The sequence below is a fragment of the Choristoneura fumiferana genome, chromosome 25, assembly GCF_025370935.1.
Source record: "Choristoneura fumiferana chromosome 25, NRCan_CFum_1, whole genome shotgun sequence".
Taxonomy (NCBI): domain Eukaryota; kingdom Metazoa; phylum Arthropoda; class Insecta; order Lepidoptera; family Tortricidae; genus Choristoneura; species Choristoneura fumiferana.
The window spans coordinates 14784056-14797480 of NC_133496.1; the positions used below are offsets into that span (position 1 = coordinate 14784056).

General features: G+C 37.5%; 2 protein-coding genes across 6 annotated transcripts in view; one reads left to right on the plus strand and one right to left on the minus strand.

The window, feature by feature from the left end:
- The window catches only part of Dip-B (Dipeptidase B), a 36950-nt gene that overhangs the window by 16593 nt on the left and 6932 nt on the right, over nt 1-13425 (minus strand). The window contains exons 2-3 of one of the 5 annotated variants that reach the window (XM_074107225.1): nt 4126-4166; nt 124-304 (exon numbers count right to left, since the gene is read on the minus strand). In XM_074107225.1, coding sequence (XP_073963326.1) covers nt 124-297 — 174 coding nt within the window. In that variant the 5' untranslated portion in view covers nt 298-304; nt 4126-4166. Of the gene's footprint in view, nt 1-123; nt 305-3874; nt 3981-4125; nt 4248-13425 lie in introns of those variants that run through there. The other 4 variants (XM_074107227.1, XM_074107224.1, XM_074107226.1 and 1 more) reach the window with 4 other exon arrangements.
- Nucleotides 6601-7637, plus strand: LOC141442205 (uncharacterized). The gene has a single exon (XM_074107122.1). It carries the CDS (start codon nt 6663-6665, stop codon nt 7455-7457), a length of 795 nt encoding a protein of 264 aa, XP_073963223.1. The 5' UTR covers nt 6601-6662; the 3' UTR covers nt 7458-7637.

Sequence of the window (13425 nt, forward strand, 5' to 3'; positions counted from 1 at the left end):
GGACTAATTCACATTTTTATCAAGTCCCGTAATTTCCACTATTTGGTGCCTGTTATTGAGATAACTTTTAAGCCAGTCAAAAAGCAATCCCCTCATTCATATATGATGATATTGTGGGCATACCTTCTCCAGCCCCCGGTCCAGCTGCAGAGCGGCCGCTATGAAGTCCTCCAGCGCCTGCACGGAGGGCGCCCCGGGCTGCGTGACGACCACGACGGCGTCGTACGCGGCGCTGTTGATCTCGGTCACTGCGGACACCGCCACGTCGTGGACGTTGTGGACGTCGGGGTCCGTCATGCTGAAACTGAAGTCAGAGGTAAGGTTGCAAAACCACCGTTGTGTAAGAAGTTTTTAGGGTGGGTTAGTATAATTAAATCTGAAAAGCAGCTGGTTTCAGTAGCAAGTGGTCTAAGAAGAAGAAGTAACGAGGCACAGACTGATTGCCTTGTACAGCAAACACCATGGGTTTCTGACAGAATATCAGCACTGCAGGTTACTGCAGTATATGCTGAGTCAGCGCCTATTCTAGACATCGTCGCAGGGCTCTCAATTCAATTTAAATAACAAGTGAACTTTATTTTGGTGCTAGTTTTAAGTTAAACGGTATTATTGTATATTTTCTATTGTACTTTGAGCTTTGTATGCTGTTTTGAATAAAGATTCTATCTATCTAACTGGTCTAAGTAGCAAGTGGTCAAAGAAGTAACTGGTCTAAGTAGCAAGTGGTCAAAGAAGTAAAACTGGTCTAAGTAGCAAGTGGTCAAAGAAGTAAAACTGGTCTAAGTAGCAAGTGGTCAAAGAAGTAACTGGTCTAAGTAGCAAGTGGTCAAAGAAGTAAAACTGGTCTAAGTAGCAAGTGGTCAAAGAAGTAAAACTGGTCTAAGTAGCAAGTGGTCAAAGAAAGTAAACTGGGTCTAAGTAGCAAGTGGTCAAAGAAGTAAAACTGGTCTAAGTAGCAAGTGGTCAAAGAAGTAACTGGTCTAAGTAGCAAGTGGTCAAAGAAGTAACTGGTCTAAGTAGCAAGTGGTCAAAGAAGTAAAACTGGTCTAAGTAGCAAGTGGTCAAAGAAGTAAAACTGGTCTAAGTAGCAAGTGGTCAAAGAAGTTAAAACTGGTCTAAGTAGCAAGTGGTCAAAGAAGTAAAACTGTCTAAGTAGCAAGTGGTCAAAGAAGTAAAACTGGTCTAAGTAGCAAGTGGTCAAAGAAGTAACTGGTCTAAGTAGCAAGTGGTCAAAGAAGTAACTGGTCTAAGTAGCAAGTGGTCAAAGAAGTAACTGGTCTAAGTAGCAAGTGGTCAAAGAAGTAAAACTGGTCTAAGTAGCAAGTGGTCAAAGAAGTAAAACTGGTCTAAGTAGCAAGTGGTCAAAGAAGTAAAACTGGTCTAAGTAGCAAGTGGTCAAAGAAGTAACTGGTCTAAGTAGCAAGTGGTCAAAGAAGTAAAACTGGTCTAAGTAGCAAGTGGTCAAAGAAGAAACTGGTCTAAGTAGCAAGTGGTCAAAGAAGTAACTGGTCTAAGTAGCAATTTTTTTTAAAGTCGACATCGACAATTTGACTTAAAGTCGACGGAGCAAAGCTTTCTGGAGCTCCTCTTCCGCGTGGCTGAGGCGATTGGCGCTTTGACGGAACTCTAACCTAAACTAACCTGTTTTTTTCTGTTTTAGAGAAAAAAATACACAAATTATATATATTTTTTTGTATATTTAAGACCTTTTGTTAACCACATTTAATGCAAATAAATAAATGAATGAATGAATACCGGTTAGGAAAAGTTGCTTTTTAGACCACTAGCTACATAGACCTGTTGCTTCTTAGACCACTTGGCTACTTTTGAGATGGAGTGATACTATACTGTACTACGTATACGAAAGGGCCAAACCTTTTTTTTTGCATGCACTATACATATTATAATTCACAGGCCACAGAAAAAAAAAATATCTTAAGGTGACCCGGGGCTATAGTAGCTGGGGGGATATTGTATCTGAACCGTCTGATGGCGTCCTTACGACGCCATGTTCATGTGTGTTGTGTGAAGACAGTCTTCTGGCAAACACAACGTAAAATGGCCGGAAAGAACATGGCGTCGTAAGGACGCCATCAGACGGCTTAGGTACAATATCCCCCCAGCTACAATAGCCCCGGGTTACCTTAAAAAAATTTCAATTTAGAAGTCTTAATTTTACAAAGCTCTATTGCTGTCACATATTTATTTATTTATTTATGAATGAAAATTTAAAGCATTACAATTGATACCAATGCACTTAGAGCAGCAGCAGCAGCTGAACTGCTGTGTTGCTGTTGTTGTATTGTATTGTATTGCTCAAGTTTATAGCAATGGTTCTTAGATATGTTTAAACAAAATCGGTTTAGCCGTTTTTGAGATATTGAACTTTTTAGATGATGCTAAAAAAAATAATATTTAATTTATAATGGGCTTTAAGTCTGTTAGTATAACACAATAGGTATGAAATGTGAATCCAGTCAAGATAATAGGTTTGTTGTTGCACTATTTATCACACAGCTGTGGTAATATAGTGTACGTGCTTTTGTTATAATCAATAGTGCTATTTATGGCCCGTAACTGAGCTATGCTTGTGTTAATGAGAACAATAATTATGATTGTATGACTTGTATGGTAGTGATAAGGCGTTTCTTGATTGCACTGATGGTCAGCTAAACTGCTAAAGGATGCATTGCTTTTCAATAATGTTGATGAAGATCATGATTCATACAGTGCTTGTAGTAGCTTAAATTGAATAAAGATATTTTGAGTATGACTTCGATTAAAAAAAAGCAGATTAACTTGATTTACCTGCTGTTTCTGCATTCTTTGATTAAATTTAATTGACGGATAAATGTGATGCTGTCTCTGTTTCTTTTGTTTGAATAGACGAAGATGGCATCACATTTAACCATCAAATAAAAGGGTGGTGAAACAGCCCCTTAAAGCGCTGTTATTTAATACTAATCCAATTTTTTTATTTCAAAGTCACAGGAGACTGTTCTGCAAAATATGCATTCAGTTGGATGTACATACGAGCAAACACAGTATTCAAATTAGATCAGCTACATACATGCACTGGAGGTGAGGCATACCTAGTTGTTTGCAATATATTTATCTGGACAACATGATCCATATTTTGCCAGTATTTTCCTTATGACATAGAAGGATCTGTTCTTAGGAAACATTATTATTGATTCTATTGTCAAGAAATATTTCTACTTTTAGTAGATGTTGATGTTTAAGTTTCATTTGGATTCTAAGCAAGTTCTGCCAATAAAGCACAATGCTTATGGAAAGTAGAGTAGAATATGGAATGCTTTCATTTTTTTTATTTTTGTTTCCATAAAATATTATGTTTAATCGAATATTTGCAATTATGTTGAAAACCGAAATCAGAGAGCAGCACTATTTGTATTATGCTGGTCACATTATTTTTACATTTGACATTTCATCCCTTCACTTTAGTAGCTTGGTTTAATAAACGAGTATAGGAACAGTAATAAACACACACAAACATTGGCATTTAAAGTATTAGCAGGATTATTAAAAACAAAAGACAATTTCAGACCACAAAAACACATACCTATTTCATTTCTTAAGACTAGTAAAATTTTCCTTTGACTAAATTAAACAAGGAAAAGTCCAAATGCCTCAAGTAAATAATGATTCAGCATAACAAAAACAAAGAGTGTATCTGCTTTATGTCCAACAAAGAAGAAACTAAAACAAGTTTTTTTTTTATAAAACCAACTATGAGGTAACAGCAGTCGCTATGCTATTTATACACGAAACAATTTATATCTGATAAGAAAAAGCAAATTATAAGATAACACACAAAGCAATTTTGTGTAAATATAATTTTGTTAGGACTTACTTTGGCCCTGCGAAGCGCTGCTCGGTCGGGGATTAACTGAACGACTAAACTCATTTCATCAAGCAAGCCAATAAACTCAATAAACAGTAAAAACAACAGCAACGGCTATCGTAAAAAGATGAAGTATTTACCACAAATCATTATCAAAGAGGCACTTGTTAAAGTGGTTAGACACTTGTATAGGTTATTTGAATATTACTTATTGACAAATTTAATAAAAAGCATGCATAAATATTGAAAATACTATTTACCGTGTTTGTTAACCGCCGTATAATTCTAGCGAGCGGTGGCGGTGAAGCGAAACACCAACTTTAATAAACTAGTACTGAAGTTTACTGAACCTTTGTACTGAACTGACACTGACTGAACTGACTGACCGCCAGCAGGGCTACTACGAAACTAGAAACTCGAAGTTCGTGTCGTGCCGTCCCTCTCGCTTTCGTATTAAACAGTTTAAGTGTCAGAGAGACCGCATGACACGAACTGCGAGTTTCGAGTTTCGTAGTAGCCCTGTGACGATCAAGTGACGACAGACAAAAATATTGACAGTTCAGTTAGTGTTGAGACACGTGTAATTTGTCATGGACATGGAATAATATGGAAGTATTAAATGAAGTAAATAATTAAATATGATTTTTATATAATTTTTTGAACAAAGAAAGTTGCTGTATGTACAGCTGGCGCCATCTACTAAGCTGGAGTGTTACTAGTTAGACTAATTTTAGTTTTATGGCAAGTCTGTGTGCAACAAAGTTAACCAATTTATAAACAGATGACGCTACTAAACCAAACGTGTGTGTAATCAAATAGTTATACAAAGCGACTGAGTTTTTGGGAATTTGAGGGTTCTGTCTGGGTATCTTTATGTATCCAGTGTTAGCAGAACCCTGCGTCTAAGCAAAATGTATGCAATGTGTAGATTGATCACTGATATATTTTTATTTATTTATTTATATATTGCATACATGTAACATAAGCTCTTAAAGTTAACATGAACCCTGGTAGGGTATAGCATTTTTTGCTATTTATAATTGTTATTATCTATTTACTATTTTAAAATCTTTTCTTTTACAATATCTAATTTCTGTAAGTACCTATATTAATTAATGTATCCTACAATAACTTAACTCCATTATAACATTATTTCGGTAACATTTGCACACTTTTTTAAATGAAACAACACTATTCTAATTTCTGTAAGTACCTATATTAATTAATGTATCCTACAATAACTTAACTCCATTTATTTCAACATTTGAAATTTAACGGGAAATATCGAGAAACGTGTGTTAATTTGACAGTTAATTCAAACCTTTAATTAAACGGAGTATAGATAGGCATAATAACCTAACCTAAACAACAAAAAGTTGGAAAATCCCGACTTTGTCACTCTAAAGTTCAATATCTCAAAACGGCTAAACCGATTTTGATGAAACATGTCTAAGAACATCGCTAGAAAATCTAATTTCAAATAAAATTAACTGCATTCAAATTGGTCCACCTGTTTAAGAGCTAGGTACGGTGCCACAGCCTGACACACACACAGACGCACATAACGGTCAAACTTATAACACCCCTCTTTTTGTGTCGGGGGTAAAAATAAAGACTTCTTATTGGTAGTGCCATAAGAGCTACCTTTATACCAAATTTTATGTTCATGGGACAATCGGAAGGACGATGGGCCCTATAGGTTTTCTCCGCAATCTATGTGGAAACACCTTCCTTAATTAATCTATCGATTTCATTGACTTAAGTTTAATTTTTCACTGCTCCAAGGAATAGCAGACCTGCCTCCACGCGTCCCGGGTTAGGATACGGTATGGACAGACGGACAGACGGGTAGATAAAAAGTAGTTCCGTTTTTGCTGACTGACTGAGGTACGAAACTGTATTTAATTTATTTTTTTACATTTATTCTGGGGGGGGGGGGGATTCTAACTTTGTGAAGGCTCGGATGTCCTAAATACGTCCCTAAACAGAAACAAAGCATCTTGAGCGTAAATGCGGGCTTATGTACATATGATTCAATTGAAGCAATTAATTAGTCTTGTACCTACTCGTGTGGAAGTATTTCCGCTGTCCTGATGTAAATTAAACCGTGACTAATTCTTCGAGTACTGCCTTTTCACAACGTAACGTTTGGCAACCTGTTTCATTTCGCAACTTTTCATTTCGCAAACTCGAAAACTGTAAATATTTCAGGATTTATTTCAGGGCCATCGTACGTGTACTATTACTTATTCTGTGCCATCGTGTAGAACCTTTTAGGTTAGGTTAGGTTAGTTTTAATAATAATAATAATAAATAATAAATTTGTTTATAATAATAAATAAAACCATTATAACATTATTACATTTCAGTTAAGAGCTGTCTCAAATATTTATTGAGTAGGTCGCACCACCAAGATAGCATGTCTCAAATATGTTTTGGACTATGTTTTATAAAAATCCTGAAAAATTTACAGTTTAAGAAATTTTAAACAGTTGGGAAATAAAAAAAAGTTTGCCAAACGATAAGTATTCGCCGAATCATTGGTAAACCCTAATTCTTACACTGAAGTCTTTACTACCTAGATATACTTCGACAAAGTTGATCAAAATATATATGAAACAAAACAACAAATTGGGAACATGAGACATTGAATTCCATCGAACCAAGTCACCTAATCTATCGAACGTTATCCTGCAGATTAGATTGTGACTGACTCACCTCGATTCATATAAACTGCGACGTAACTTATTTAGCGCATTCATCACGCGCATACACAGTGAAAAACGAAGATCCCAAAATGAGTTATCCTCCTCCCCACGGACCTCCACCTCCCCCGTACTACGGACCACCACCAGCCTGGCCGCCACCGCCACCCCATATGTCAGGATACGGGCCACCACACCACCCACCACCACCGCACATGTACCCACCCCCACCAGACCACGGCTACCCACCCGGACAATACCCCTACTTTGTCCCTGGCACCATGATGGTACCAGTTCCAGTTGCACCGCCGGCCACGCAAGAACCTTCCAACCAAGCTACGTACATAACCAACTATATATACCATGGAGAAAACCAGAATCAGAACCAAGGAGTGCCCGCTATAACGGATGAAGTGCAAGTTGTGGAGAGTTCTGGCGATTTTGACTGGGTGCCTACTACTGCGACCTTGGCGCATCAGCTACAGGGTAGGGCGGTTGTTGGGGGATACGAGGGCTGGGATGGCAGTCCTCTGTGGGTGATCAGGGCGTGGAACTGCGGTGATTTGATCCCAGGGAAGCTGTCGATTCGGCACACCGCGGCGACGGTTGTCTACGACGGAAAAGAAGTGCCAGTGCAGAATATTGAAGTATTGTGCTCTAAGCCTGAGAGTTTGCGATGGGTTCCTGCGTCTTCGGGTACTGTGCCTCCTGGAGCTATTCCTGGTGGGCATACAGCTTCTGGAGAGACGCTGTACGTAGGCAGAGCACGCTACCAGCTGTCCGTAACTCCTGGAAAGGTGCATCCCAGCCACAACTCCTGCTACATCGGTTTCGCTGGGAACGAAGTGGCACATAAAATGTACGACGTGCTATGTAGGCTCAGTTGATGTTTTTCCGTAGTTTTTGAATCGAAGTCTGAATTTGTGCGTTAGGATATCTTATCAATGTTTATCTCTAAGTGTTACTATGTTGATGTGTCCTTTGTTCTATGTAACTGTGACGTCAGAGATAGTGTTATGTTGTTGCAACATGTCAACAATTTTTGAATTAAAAGAGTAAAGTGACAATTTATTTTTTTCTTTCGAGTTGGTTCAGCTGGTGAGAGGCTATATCCCGCGAGGTGAACTGAAACGTGAAATTAAAATTATATACAAGTTGATGTAGCTGTGGGAAGTATTGGATATCATTTCACGGGAAATTGTGGAGATTTAATTTGAGTCATTTACCTTGGGGGCCCATGTCACCAACGGCTGACCCTCGAGGCGGAAATTATATTTAATTGTCTAAATTGTGTTCTGGAGTAAATTTCTAAGAAGGTCGTGATAATATTTTAAAACACCTATGTTGTTGAGGATAACTTAATTAGGTAGGTACGTAAACATTTGTTATTCGTTAGGTAAAGTATCTAAAAAAATCCAAAATAATTTATTGAATCAGGCGTTACTTTGCGGAGGTCCATATCAATGAACTAAAATAATTTCCTTGCTCACCCGCGACCTTACGATAGCTAAGCTTATGCAAAATATGCAGTCTAACAACTATGCAGTATATATGGAGTCTAACAACTGGTAGCATGGTGTACGGTTGTGTCACTCTGAAGATGAGCTCTGGTTGAGTTCGAAACGCGTCAGTGTAGTGTGGTGGTGGTGATAGATGGGTTTCTTACATTGTGGAGGTGGAGGAACTGCATGAACACGCATATTTTGCATAAGCTTAGCTATCGTAAGGTCGCGGGTGAGCAAGGAAATTATTTTAGTTCATTAAAATTCCAAAAGTTAAAATATCTATCGACAATTTGATTTATGTGACACTCGTCGCTTAGTTTTACATATTTGCTTATGTACCTAGTTCTATATAAAAATACAATACAAGACGTGGTACATATTATATAGCGGGGGGTAGCTTTTCTTCTCAGCCATTACAGCATTAATTTATAATACAGACTTCAGCACTTTAGCGACGTCAGCGAATTGTTTCTGCTACGGATTTCCTAATTTATTTTAAATTAAACAAAAGATTAATGATATCCCAACACTCCTCATTACAATTCAAACAGGAACAAGAACAAGTTAGCCAGCCGGAGTTTTCTACATTAAGCTCCGTGCACACTAGCGTTTGCGCACGCGACTTTACGCTGCAATCGCAGCGATTAGATATGCGCCGTCTCGGTGACGCCAACCAATAGGCCAGTCATTAAAAATCGAATTATACCTAGTCTGTCAGTTACATATCTGTTAGTTAGTTATCTGTGTACTAGACTGCATGTTTCTTACATCAAAACGGCGCACAAAATTAGTTCACAGCGCGGTTTTGTGAACAGTCCACTATAGTTTTTTGACGTCCGTGAGGGGTTATGTCAAAAGTAATAATATATTGACCGGTCCGAGTAGAGAGCCTTGGGGAGGCCTATGTCCAGCAGTGGACGTCTTTCGGCTGACATGATGATGATGATGATGAATATATTGATGATTGATGCGCCGCGCGTTTTATTTTGTTTTAAATAGCCAGTCCAGTGCCGTAAGCTTTTTTGCTGACTGTTATTTTTGTTGACTGTACTTGAATTGTCACCCAAACCACATTTGCATACCAAATTTCAAGTCGATGCCATTAACCGCTGAAGAGTTCCGTCCTGTGAAGGTAAGCAATAGGCGGCCTTATCGCTTCAGGGGGATCTTTTCCAGGTAATACAATACAATAGACAGAATAAAGGAATACATTTTTGCAGGTGGTACAATTTACAGTACCTAGAGTAGAGCAATATCAAGAATACACAAAACTAACCATTTAACTAACTCTACCTGACTAAATAAAAAATAATACTTATTATTAAATTGGCAGTTGAATTCTGAAGGTATATGTACGTAGGCACTAACGCAGAGATATCTTTAGCATCCTTCGGGCAACCGCCGCTAAAAGCGCTAGTGTACACTCTTACGTACGCCCGCTCATTCCTTATTCAGGGTGGGTCTTAATCAACTACTTTGGTAATCTTAATTATTTAATCATTAATAAAATAGGAGGCATCCTGTACACTGGAATGCTGAATGCCGGAGCTCGAGCTCCAGCGTTCATTTATTTAGGTAATCTGGGACGTCCTCCAATATGCTGACACTTTTAGATACACTGGTGTCGCCTAAATAAACCAAGTCGATTTATAACTAAATTCCGATCTATAAATACTAAGGTATACCTAATAGGCGCTACTGGGCGGGCACAAGTTTAAAGACCTGAGTAAACAAGCGTTTTAATGGCGTTAGCCCCTTAAAATATTGCTGTACCCAACAGGGTCCATGCTATTACCTACGTAAAAAAATATAAGATCGTATTTTTTTTTCATTTATTTACTCAAATAAAAAATAAAAGAAGTATTAAATGATATTGTAATGGATAACTCACGTCTTAAACCGAGTTTAGCTCTACATGTTTCGGGCTATTTCGTAGCCCTTCTTTTCAGGAGCACGCGACTCGGCGGCTGGCGCAACACGCACACTACGCGCCACCGCTCTGCTCGCGCGACTGCCCGACGAAGCTAACACCGGCGCACAACTACCCGCATTTTTATCGTCATTTTTATTGTCAATGTCTAATGTAGGGTAGCACACAACACTAACAACATCGCTCCGTAAAGGCACGTTCACACCAACCAATGACGCAGTACGAGTATTTAAAACTGTTTTCCAACTCGGAGGTACTGACCAACCGCAATCCCGGTTAAAATTCGGATGACGACTAATCTCAATGACTTCACGCACTTTCTGCGGAATGAAAAACTTCCGAACAAACAAAACACAACAACACGGAACAAAAGAAGTACAGAAATACTTATAACTATAAACCTCTGCCAAACTAAGTAGCAGTTTGTTGGCAGAATGTGTAGAACTCTCATTCACTATTTTGAATACTTTTACTATGCCGGCTTATATATCCTTTTATGATATGCGATAAGCGATCTTGTAAACATTTACCTCCTTTACTCACGCCAGTCTCTCTGCCAATCATTCCAGATTTATGGTAATGAGTCCAAACTACATCGTAACCTGGTTAGCCGCCGCCGCACTGGTTGCTATTGGACGATTATTAAAGACGGAATCATATTTGCATAATTTCAACTCGGTTCTAACTAAGGCGAAGTCAAATTGAAATCCTTGGCTTTTCTATATAATTTCAGATACCAACTGTTGCCAGGAAGCAGGGAAGAGCTAGTGATTTGGATTGTGAATTTTAAAAGGAAAACTTTCCAGGTAATTGAAGTCATAAGTTATGAGTCAAATTTTTTCTTTTGTCAATTGGTACACAAAAAAATTATGAATACCTACCTACGTGTCCACCGTGCCGTGTCCAATATTTTTTGATATTGTATTGTATTGTAAAACTCTTTATTGTACATAAAAACACATGAAAATAACAGGACACAGGATAATAAGATGTCCAAAGGCGAACTTATCCCTGAAGGGATCTCTTCCAGTTAACCTTTGAACAATTGACAGGATATCAGAGACAAGAGTAGACTATATTGTATAACAGATGGACCGACTAGATTTTTTTTTACCCAGAAACTACTCATACTTATCAATTTCTTTGGACCTACAAATAGATAACTGAAATAAGGCCTTTTTTAGATTTAATTTAGTAGGTATTAAGTTAGGTAGTTAGTTTATAGTTAAGTTTCATATGGTAATTTTTTCTTAAATTCTTATATTTATGTGAATAAAATTTGGCCTTATAATGAAAATTTATCAAGTATGTTTATCCGTTGCCTAGTATCCATGGTACAAGCTTTGCTTAGTTTTAAGACTAGGTCAATTGGTGTCAAGGTGTCCCATGATATTTATTTATTTAAATTTCCCTTCAAAATGTATGTAGGTGTACTGGTACATTCTGCAACTTATGCGAGACCGTTTATAATACAACCTTGTGTATTACTTAGTCTCTTTAATCGCCCCCTCCTTTTCTATCTCAAGGGATGCTATTTATTTTGCAAAGCTACATAAAATGCTACTAACCGCATCCCAGAGCCATATAAATGCACTATGATACCTCTGGGTACTATAATCGAAACTCATTAAGCGACCCTTCGCGCTCCAGAGGTTAACAGCGTCTTTATCACCTTTATTGGTAGCAAAACTTAGCAACCTTATGTTTGAAGATCACGAGTTGGATATTACTAGAGGCCGAATTGTTATATGGAACATAAAAGCTAGTAATGTACATACATAATATATGAATGATAAATCCTGGAACATATATTCATAAAAATTGACAAAATATGCAACGATAAATTATAAAGACGGCAAGTGCGAGTCGATGTCGTGCACCGAGGGTTAGTCAGAGGCAAAAATATGATATAGGTAGTCTACACAAACACACAAAAAACAGATTATCTGATTTAGGTTTCAGAGTAGTACAGTCGCAGACAGACAAATTACAAAGTTAAAATGATGACTGGTTTTTATTATTTTTCATTAAACAATTTATAGGTAAAAAATGCACTAACCAATGAAAATGGGCTAAATATACCTAAAATTAATATGCAAATAAATGCTAATTGCATGTAACTTGCTTGTAATGTGATAGTGGTCATTAGTCAGTCGGTATAACGGGATCGTTCCTTTCGACTGCCATAATTTTATAAGTCATAATGTAATGTTTGTCATAATGATTCTTAGTCATAATTTTTTTTCCGCTGAAACCATACATTTTTCATAAATTTTTAAATGGTCATCCTGTAGAACTCTATAGGTTAGGTTTGTTTTATAACAATTCTGAAAAATAAATGGTTTCAGAGAAAAAAATAGTTATGTCAATCATTACAGTATTATGACTTATGACTAACAATTTTCGACTAGCGGGTATAGACCTCGGTATAACACCTTTATTATGTCTGTTAGCTAAACTGGATTGGAGTCCTATAGTGGCAGGATAGAGTTGGTAATAGGCTGCGAGAGGACACGTAAGGAGTCAATTGGAGAGGTGATCTCACTTAAAGTGTGACGAAATTAGCGTTTAAGGAGTTGTTATTGCGATGTAGAAAATTAAAAATATGTACGGCCATTTTTTCGTCTTGTTGTGAATCGAGCACGGGGCATTTACCTTATTAAGTTATTGGGTTAGTTTAAACCAACGTTTCTATATGGATTTTTCATCTGAATTTCGATTTTAAGACTATAGTCGCCTTTTATGCTATTCTTTCGCATTTGGATCATGAAAGAAATATTGAAACATTTGTTAACTGACTGCATACAAACTACGAAACTAATTTTGCAGTTCTGGTATGCGTAGTGAATTGACTCGTAATTAAATAGCGTAACAGTTCAAAGTCGACCGGGGTTTCATAAGGCCTATTGTAGTGCACACGTTTCGGATCTATGTATTGCATATCACTGTCAACACCCTAGAAAAGAATCTTACATGTTGACCCTTAGAAAATAACAAGTTTTATCAGTTTATTGTATTGCAAAATAGACGTGCACAGTTCATTGCTCACCTCTTGCTCGTTCATCCTGCCTAAGCAAGTCTTGCACTATGTTTTCGGCGTATGTAGACATGAAATTCGGCACTTGAATCCCATCTTCTCTGGTTCAAACTCACTGGTTCATGTTAAATCTTGATTCTTATGACACTTGGTTTTTAAAGAAATAAAAAATAATAATCAAATAATTATTGGAGTACACACATTAACTTAACTTATATTTAAGAAGTGTTCTATCAGACAACATTTTTAATTTTCATTAAATTTTTATGAAATAATCGAGAAAAACTAACAAAAATGCAACGTTGCCAGCTCAGCAGGTATAAACGCTCTTGCGCAGCGAGCTGTGGAGGGGGCTATGCTCGGGGTTTCTTTGGATCGCATCA